The sequence below is a fragment of the Numida meleagris genome, chromosome 1 (assembly GCF_002078875.1).
Source record: "Numida meleagris isolate 19003 breed g44 Domestic line chromosome 1, NumMel1.0, whole genome shotgun sequence".
NCBI lineage: Eukaryota > Metazoa > Chordata > Aves > Galliformes > Numididae > Numida > Numida meleagris.
In genome coordinates, this window is record NC_034409.1 from 142330656 (window position 1) to 142341106 (window position 10451).

General features: G+C 44.3%; 1 protein-coding gene across 2 annotated transcripts in view; it reads right to left on the reverse strand.

Annotated features, from left to right (window-relative positions):
- UBAC2 (UBA domain containing 2) overlaps positions 1 to 10208 on the reverse strand; it is a 92742-nt gene extending 82534 nt beyond the window's left edge. The window contains exon 1 of one of the 2 annotated variants that reach the window (XM_021416115.1): positions 10071 to 10208. In XM_021416115.1, the coding sequence (XP_021271790.1) occupies positions 10071 to 10101 (31 nt within the window). In that variant the 5' untranslated portion in view covers positions 10102 to 10208. Of the gene's footprint in view, positions 1 to 324; positions 347 to 10070 lie in introns of those variants that run through there. The other variant, XM_021416125.1, reaches the window with a different exon arrangement.

Below are 10451 nucleotides of genomic sequence, written 5' to 3' on the forward strand. Positions count from 1 at the left end.
AAATATTCATTAGACATTTTGTCTTCAACATTCTCTCGTGAAATAAATTGTTTGGTTATAATTACTCAAAGTCCTCTGTACCTACAGAGATCATGCTCTCCTATGCACCCCTCGTAACACTCAATGTTTCAGGAAACAAAACAATTACTTGTTCTTGCTAGCAAAATATTCGTGTAAATTGAGTTAAAACAAATACAACTGTTTCTTTTGTGTTTGAGATTAACTTTTATTCTCAAGGCTATGAATAAATGCCTTGAATAAATTTCCTTTCTTTTCACCATGTTTGGATCCACCATTCAAGGAAGAACGTTTAAGTTACCTTACACAACATTCATCCTCCTTCCATTCAATCACTGTAACTATTAATAAAGAAATTAATAAAATCACGTGCAAAATCATAACTTCTTTCCTTCTAAGAGAGGGACTTCCAAAAACGTCATTCCAAATAAAGCATGCAGACAACAGGGAGCACCTGCAATGCACATTTACTAAAATCCATCAAGTGGAACATCCAGCACAAGTATACGCAGCAATTCATCTTAGGCTCTTGGTGTAGTTGCTGCAAAAAAAAGTCAGACACCCAATGCAGCCATTCAAGTCAATAAAAAAATCTCTGCAACACTATTCTTCTATGACTTTTCCCTTTTTCACAGATGCAATTATTTTTATCACATTTACTTATTTCCCAACATCCCAGTTATAGCACAGAACCTGATTTAAGGGAAACTGCCTTTTTGCAGGGTATTATCACGAAACACGTAGCTCTGCTGTCACTATTCTTACATAACAAAAGGCATAACATGATTACTTTAAAACTCCTAATAGGAAGGAAAGAGCAGGAGCTGAGGAAGAACAGAACTGCATTAGAAGCATAACACAGTGATCACTTAGCATGTATCCAGTTAAACCATCATAAATGATTCAGTCAACAACATCTGCACATGCCAGAAGACTGAACTGCTAGAAAAGGAAGATGGTAATAGGCACCAAAGCCAAGATTTTCATCATAGAACAATCCCACTGCCATCAAAAATAAGTTACTTCTGTGTAACTTAAGCAGGATCCTCATCCAAGTACTAACTGATGGCTTCAGGAACCTTCCCTGTTAGCTGTCTGCAGCTCACACCACCTTGAGATCTTCAGTCTTCTGACACTCACCAGGTGAAGGAAACATCTTCCTACGTGCATCATTACATCTACTTGTGCTTATAACTACTTTTTCAGATCCCAGCCATACTTCTGAGTTCAGCATTTACAGACTCGCTTTCCTTACTCTATTTAAATAATCACTGCCTTTGAATTACTATCCTTTAAGAGAAATTAGGCAGTGACTTGGAACAAACAACTCAGCCTCTACTACTGCAAACAGATTTTCTTTGGGAATTGTATCAGGAGGGTGGCAAGTCTGGTCGTTCTTCACATTTTTAACATAAGAAAATTATCCATCCCTCAATTTACTCTCTATACACTTTTTTTTTCTTTTTTTTCCCCCTCTCTCTAATAATAAGCCCTCCGGAAGCCTTAAAAGGCCCCTTTTTAAATAATCCGCCAACCGAATTAAGTTAAAGCCTAAAAAAAAAAGCCAGTGTTCCACTAGTAAACTTAACTTAGAGAATGCTTCTTAATGTGAAAAGGTCAGTTTTATAACCAGAATACAACAGAAAGTGGAAAGCAAAGATTAACCAGACCCATTAGAATAGTCACAATAGTAGACATTCCTGAACCAAAGTTTCATAACACCTAGCATTTTACTAGATATATTTACATTATTGAGTGAGTTTAAATACATTTTACAAAGAACTCATTAATCCTATAATAATGTACACACAACAATCCCGTGACCACAAAAAACACAATAAGCAAATTACTAGATATCCCCTCATAGTTTTATATTTCTACACAGGTTTTATACCTGTTTAGATTTCACCATAATTTTCCACACCATTAGATCATTATTAGAATCATAGAATCCCCAAGGTTGGAAAAGACCTCCAAGATCATCCAGACCAACCATCCACCTACCACCGACATTGCCCACTAACCCATGTTCCTCAGTACAACATCTAAATGTTTCTTGAACCCCCAGGGACGGTGACTCAACCACCTCCCTGGGCAGCCCATTCCAGTGCCTAACATTCCATTACAGATAATACACAATTACAAAACTTCATCATATCAAGTTCATTTCTAATTTGCATGTGTTCAAAAATCACCCACAGAACCCTATCCAAAAGTGCAAACATGCCATTTTACCAAGATCCCCCTTCTAGCTTTCAGATGAGACACTGTAAACTCGATTATAGAGGATAGTATTCAATTTTTAAGCACATCACCAAGTGAAAAACCACAGAAGTAAGCAAGCCATTAATGTGACAGTCCCCCACAGGGAAAGTCACATGAGTAACGGAAAGTTTTACTCTCAAGCTTCTCAAAAAGTCATCCTGCTTGAGAAGTTTATTCCTGTCCAGTTAAATGAAGAAATATGAACTCTTACAGATAAACAACACAACTTCCAAAATATTTTTTCAAGGGTTTCTGGGTATAAGCCAGTAGTTTGCTTTACCATTCAACACCACACAGATCCTTATCAAGGACTGCTGCCGTGAGGTCACCAGTGAGAGAATACCCCTGCTGCTGTGCAGTATCATCTGCCTCTGCCTGTAAGACCAAAAATTACTCAAGAGGCCAGATACTGCACAACTAGGCATCCTGACATCCAAATTAAACGCCTTAATTAGAATGGAAAGGTAACACGTAGGAAGCAAAATTCCAGTCTGATAGATCTGCAACAGCATGCGGGATGCGAACATGTCATGGCAGCCGCCCCAGCACTGCTGTCTACAGGCAGCACTAACATATACGTGCACATGGAGGAAAACACACAGTGCCTCTGGGTCACGTAAAGAATGTAGAATGAAAGGATGAACTCTCATTTTGAGCCCAAAAAGCTGAAATGTACCAAATATTATCTTCAAAGACTTTGGAATACATTTCCAATCCCAAAGTACTTTTTAAGTGACAATTCATCCAAGCAACAGGCAATAACAGCACTGCTGCCGCAACAGGCAGACTGAGATCTCGTTTAAGTGAACAGAGCAATTTTGTAACACTGGTGAAGCGTGCCAATGCTACAATGAAGAGCATAAAGCCAGTTCTCGCTACAGATCTTTGCTTCTCTCTGGTGCACTGGAGAAGTTCTCCCCAAAAACACTCTCGTAATCTCCCAGGCATACATCACAGCCTACCACTTTCTTGGCTGCCAGTGCCACTTTCAAAGGACAGAACTGAGGAACAGATGTGTCCATAGAGACTTTCAAGACAAGGCTGGATAAGGCCCTGATCTAGCTGTGGTGTCCCTGTTCATTGTGGGGGAGTTGGACTAGATGGCCTTTAAAGGTCCCTTCCAACTCTAAGGAATCTATAGTCTGTCATGGGGGGGAGGCTGATGGCACAAGTTGTTACAGCTTCAGAAGCCACCACTGCATTAAGAAGAACATGAGAACTGTGGTAGCAGAAACAGCTAGAGTTTTTGAAATGTTTTTCTGTTCCCTGCCTGTTCAGCACTCATCAGTGAGGAGATGCAGCAGCTGAGAATACCAAAAGAGGCAGCAAGACTAAGCTGCTATTCCAGAAGGGCTTTTCAGGGAATAACTTAACCCGTTAGACTGCTATTCTGGGCCCAAGCCTCAAGTGTTGACTTGTGAGAGGACCTCACTGCCAACACCAGCTGATGGGCAGTGGCTGCAGAAGCTCAGGTTAGCTCAGGACACTTCTCTGCCAATCCCAAGTGAATGCGCACCAGCGCTGCAGAAGAAACATGATGTGTAACAGCGTTTTAAAATGTCATCCGGAACCTTCCCCAAACCAGCTAATTGAGGCAGCCACACCACTTCCACACAAATTAACTGCTGGGGGCTACGACTGTGGCATGAAATACACACAAACTATCTTCTAATGCCTACACACAAGATATGTGAGTCTCTCAAACCATAACTGATGGACATTTTAATGCACAGTTCTTCCCCTATCAAATCCACTGGAGGAATCTGTAGTTTGTGGGGCTTTTTTTCCTTGTTTTTCCTGCCTTCAGCTGTCATTCAGCTGTTCATCCACCACATCCCACCATCTGAACAAGAACCGGCAGCAGGCCCACTTCTCTGAAGTGGCATTTCAAAATAGTTAAGAATTTTCAAGGACTCTTACTTTTCTCCCTTCAGATGCAAGTCTGCTGGCACATCGGACAGAAATACCACTAAAAGCATGAACAATTCATTTTGAGTACTTGGAAACCTTGCTCATCCTTTATTGTAATGGCTGTTGAAACTCATAATCTGAAGTCACATCTGAATAATTTTTAAGTGTTCAATAAACACCATGTGCTTCCAGGAAACTGGAGTAATCGTATCAGATCTGAGGAGTAAAGCCTGTCTTTGCTATAATTATGCACTGGGTCCTGAACAGCAGCTGAGAGCAAATCAGAGCATGCTATGCAGGGAGGACAAGAGATACTGACATGTGTAATACTGTTGGAGGAATGTGGAAGATGCCACAAGATGGCACACCAGCTGTGAGGACTGATCTTCCCCGAGTGATCATTTTTTAGCATGGTTGATCCAGTTTAATTATTTTTCCAGTCCTTCGTCCTTTGGAATAGAACATGCAACACGAGAGGACCCTGAGAAAATACTGAAGTTATTGTTGCCAGCAAGGATGACATGACTGAATGAAATATCCTGGCTCACAAAAGCAACTCCTGCCTCTAGGCACACAACACAGGCACAGGAAGTGGATGCTCTGCTCAGACTGCCACGTCACAGAGTACTCTGGTGGTTAATCATCACGATGTCTGCAAGTGAACACAGTCATAAGAGAGTCAATACAGGAATGGATTTTCACCAGAAGCTTATGAACTTAGTGCAGAATCTTAACGTACATACGCTTAACGTGACAAGAAAAAAATCGAGCCTCCACTCCTGGTTTGGTCTTATGCTTCACAAGACCAAAGGATTTCAGTCCTGCAGCAGAAACACATTTGGCAGCAAGAAAGTCAGAAAAGAAACCAACTGTGACCACATTTTAAACCTGTTTTTACAAGACATTGGTAGGACTGTAATCAAACCTGTAACCTATACACTTGCTGTCAAGGCGCAGTTGGTTTTAGCCTAGGTCACAAACTACAACAGCTAAAAAAAATAAGAAAATCTTTGTTTTAAATGGAACATTTGAAAAATAGAAAGTGAAACGGTGCTTATCTAGTTGAGCAGTCTCTTCTTCCTCCCAGCCACAGAGCATATTACCCTACTACTATTAATATACAATGCTGGAGACATCAGGTACAGCTACACCACTGTGCTGTGGAGATCCCCAAGCTGGCCTAAAATGAGCTAGCTCTGTGGCAGAAGTGCAGCAGCCACATTTTTGCAGCATGCAATGACTGGCTAATTGAGCTCCCGTGGCTGCACCGTTCCCAGGACTCAAGCTCACATTCTGAACCATGCTGCACTCTGGCATGCTGCTATACACGCTAAGTTGCTTTCCCAGATAGCACTATACTGCCTAATACTGTTAAGCACACAAGCCTGATATAGTCAATACATAGTCCATTTTTCGTTCAGTCACACCACGCAGCATCAGCTTATGGACCTTAATCATTTTCCTGATGCCTGCACACAGCACACTTCAGGTTAGGCAAGCTGAAGAGCACATTACTGCACTCCTGCCTCGGGGATATCCAACGAACTGTTAGCATTGCACCACAAGGTTCACAGAGAGGTAAATGCCTAAGCTGTGTTAGAGGAAACCTTTACACATAAGTTCCAAGGGCTTGCCTCCCTACTGCTGCACAAAGTACTTTGTGCACAGTAGGCAAAGTAGTCACGCATTTTCCAGGTGTAGCAAGTCGACATGCTTTAAACTTAGACTTTGGTTTTACCTTAAGACCAAAGACTAGCTCTAGCTGACTCTTCTATGATACATACCCACGGACACCATTGAACATAGCACTACAGCACCGAGCTGCTAGCCCCGTGCCACTCCCGATGCACTCATGCTGGCCACTGCAGCATTTCAGCTGCATTATTCACAGGATGTGAGCATCTGGCAAAATGTGACAGATAGAATCACAGAATGGTTTGGGTTGGAAGGGACCTTCAAGATCATCTAGTTCCAACCCCCTGCTATAGGCAGGGACACCTCCCCCTAAACCAGGTTGCTCACAGCCCCGTCCAGCCTGGCCTTGAATGCTTCCAGGGAGGGGGCATCCACAATCTTGCTGGGCAACCTGCTCCAGTGTCTCACCACCCTCACAGTAAAGAATTTCTTCCTAATATCTAGTCTAAATCTACTCTCTTTCTGTTTAAAGCCATAAAGATGGAGCCAGCCCAGGTCTAGCACCACAGCCCACCTTGAAGCCCCTCCTGAAGGCTATGTGTCATAACATGTTTCTGAAACACAGTGTGAGTTTTCTTTACAAGCGAGCTCAGCTCTAGCCAGGATGCTGTTCTGCTGAGTCGTTCCTGTATGTCTGTGCAGTGCCTTCTACTACCCAGAGTAATGGGCTTTTTTTTGTTTCCCAGGGCTATATCTGTCCTTTCCATATTCCAGATAAGAGGAAGTTTCTGCTACTGTGCACAGTCTTTGTCCTTTTAAATGGTGTTCTCCATTTTTTCCTGATTTCCACCCCTTGTAGCCATAACACATACCAGTTGTGTTTATTTTTACATCTCCCCCAGCAAAATCACGTGTCATGCACTGAGTAGGTGTGCTATCGGCTCCCAGCACAGTCATCTGCCATACCTGACACTGCCTGGTAGGCATTCAGCATATCACTCCTAGCAAATACCTGCTTGTTTGAACTGGCTTGCAGGCATCTGCAATCTGACTGCTTGTTTGCTGGCAGGGCTTGCTTTTATCCAAGTCTCTTTTCTGTCATTTTTCAAGAACATCTCTATCTACACACATGATTTTAAAAAGCACTGAGCTATGATACCAAGTACTAGAGAAATACTTTCTATAAGAACTAATTTAAACCACACTGCTCAAAACCACCAGACAGCTCCAGAGAAAACACATGGATAAAGTCAAGGACTTCATTACAGGTCCAGCTATTCAAGCATTATTTACGAGAAAGTCAAAGTTCACCAAAAGTAGTCAAGCTCAAGTGTAATATCTGAGGCTGAATCTGCAATGAAGTACTTACAAGCTTTGAATGCTCTTCTGATGTAGACAATACTGTTCACTTCAGTGAATTACAGAGCCAGGCCATGAAAGGAACTTCTCTGCATGGCCACCTACCGTAGCGCAGCATCTGCGCTGGCACCCATAGCACGGGGATCACCCATAAAGTTATCTCAGAAGTAACACAGAAATAGTTTGCACTTACTAGTCAAGTTTGAAAAATATTGTTTGCTCAGCATAGCAGCGGTACATTAACACAAATAAAAGTTGGCCATCAACCAAGTGAAGATCGAGTAACAAAAAATGGTTCTGTCTGTGCCTAGATCTAGATGATATTTTTTAGGATCATTTTAACAATCGATTCTAAATAATGCAACAACTGCCTTACCCTGAATGAAGAATAAGAACAATCAGGACAGCCATGGGATATAAGTAGACTTCAGAAAAGCTTAGCTGAGCTAACCTTGCTTGTAAAGTCAATAGTTGTATTCCCAGTCACCTTACGATACAAAAGCAAAATGCATTCAGATTAAGTGAGCCTGACAGTATTGGTCTAGAAATCTGGAAGTGCAGCTACTCAGTAGTCTGCACACACAGATACAGAACTGAAATCCTTTTGTTGATGAAATCAAAATACACTAGTTTCTCATTTACTCACTAGCACTTGAGATTTTGTCCATGCATGCAACCAAAGACCTCCTCCCCCAAAATATTAAAACAGGATAGAAGGAAGGTACCTTGTCTTCCTCATACATTTCCTAGAATCAGTGCATCGGTGTACCATTAAGTGGCATCAGTCTACCAAAGTACTGTTATCTCTTCTGTCACACTTTTGTATTATGTTTGGAATGTTTAACGATAACTTAATTCTAACAAGCACATACGCTTTTTATTGGATTTACAAGCTGTATTCTCTTAAGCACCCAGAGTTGCCATGTATGGGATAAAACAAAAGACAGAATCAACCATAACATTAATTTAAGGCCCAATAATTTTTACACCCTGAGGAATTATGATTGATAAAAAATGTCTCCTCACTCTAAACTTAACGTTCCAATTAAATCCATTCCACACAATGAGAGTGAAAACTAAGGCCAGTTTACAACTCTTACTTAACAAGCAATTTGAAAGTATCCTAATCATGTCAGAGTCTCCCTATAGTTTAAAACAGTTTAGCTTCCATCAAAACATGAACCCCAAACCACCAGAAGATGGGATGCAAGAAGGGGAAAAGTGACTAATGGAGTACCAGCTGAAAGGAGACAGCTTTGTAGGATACCAACCGTGAATTAGATCTGTGTACTGCACTGAATACAACGTAACAATTATCAAATTGATTCTCTCATGGCAACACAAACTATTGAACTCATCTTTGCATCTTTGTAATGTTTCCAGAGTCTGCTGTAGTCCCCTGTTACTTATTTTGGTTTGTTACAAAATTAGCAAAGTAAATAATAAACAGTTCAACAAACAAGGATAATAACATCCTAGTTCAAGATGCTATCAACCTTCTTTAGCTCATTATTACCAGATAGAGTAAAAAGTTTAAAACCAGCTGCAATTGTCGCCTATAGGAGTTAATGGTTACTCTCCTGTCTTTTTCAGATGAGGATTAAGATGATTTACAAGAACCAAAGAACTTCAGATGAATTAAAGAACTATTTAAGTTCTGACGAAAAGTTTCAGAATCAGAAAGAAGTTCTTAAAAAAGGTGTTTGGGCCAAACCACTGCAGACTTGCTCCTAGCAAACTGTCTCTGGCACCACTGTTGGAACACTTTGCATAAGAAGCTCATTCAGAATTGCATTACCAACACCCAGTGGAGTTCTGGGGTCACTGGTTGTTGGTTAGCACTGCTAATGATGGGAACTCTGCTGGAAGGAGTGACAAGGCAGTGGGACAGAACACAGTAACCACTGGCATATTTGACATGTCAGAAGACGCTAAAACCCTTACTCTGAGAGCGATAAAACCCACAACTAGGTCAATTTTTAAAATGACCTAACATATGTGACTAAAAAAAAATAAAAAAAAAGATTAAAATTACCAAGATTTACCTAACCGTACTACTATGTGGCTCAAACCAAACACTACAGATGTGACGAAGGCACTCTGAGGAGGCACGCTGGGCTACGGGAGCCGTCAGCCTGACCTGCCGCGATCACTCGTACCGCAGCCAAATCAGGTGCCTGGTTGCTCTGCCTGCGGTGAGCTCGTTAGGAGCGCACTTTGTACCAGTTTCTCGGGAAACTAGCAAAAAAAAAAAAAAAAAAAAAAAAAAAAAACAAACCAACAGGGAGGTTGAACTATGTACGCTGCAGCAGCAGAACGGCATCTCCCCTGGGCCTTGCTCCTCGCACGGATGTTTCTAATGACCGCAGTTCTCCGCTCGCCCTTCGGACGGTTCCCTTTGAACAGCCGCTAAGCACTGACCGCGGCTTTCCACCCACGCAGCCCAGCACCTTCTCACGCCACGTTCTTTCTCACAGCTTTACACATCGTCTCGCGCCTCAGACAGGCTGTTCCTCTACGACAATCACCCACCGGGAGCCGTGACCCCAGCGCGGCGGTTACCAGCCCCTCCCCTGGGGTGCCCCCCCGTGGCACAGGCAGGACGCGGCGCAGCAGGCGGCTCTCGGCCCGCCCCCCGCGCCGGCCCGCAGGAGCGTACCCCGCGCTGTCAGCCCCTGGCGGGGCCGGGCCGCTCTCCGCGGAGCTCACAGCGCCGCCAAAGGGAAGCGTCCCGCCGGCAGCGCGGCCCCGTCCCGCCCCGTCCCGTCCCCCGGCGGAGGGGCCGTCCGCTCGCCGCGGTGAGACGCCGGCGCACCCTTTACTGCCGCCCGCCCGCCCCCGGCCCCTTCCTCCCGGGCGGCGGCGGCGGGGCCGGTACTCACAGAGCCCGTTGGAGCCCGTGCTGGTGAACATGGCGGCGGCCCGGCGGGGCCCAGCCGCGGCGGGAGCCGCTAGCGGAACCCCCGGAGGCCGGGCAAACGCCGCGGAGCCGCGGCGGGCCCGGGGACGCGCGGGTAAGGCAGCCGCGATGGGCCAAACGCCGCCGCCGGCGAGCGGGCAGCGCCCCCTACCGGACCCGCCGGGCGGGAGAGGAGGCGGCGGGGGCGGGGAGCCGGGCGGGGGCGCGCTGGAGCGGGCCCCGCCGTGGTTAGGAACGGGGAGGAACGGCGTTCTGAAAGGCTCTGAGGAAGCTGAGACCGCGGGAGTGGTGGTGCTTAGGCCACTGGATCGTTTCCGCGATCGGGAGGGATGTTGTCTTTGCC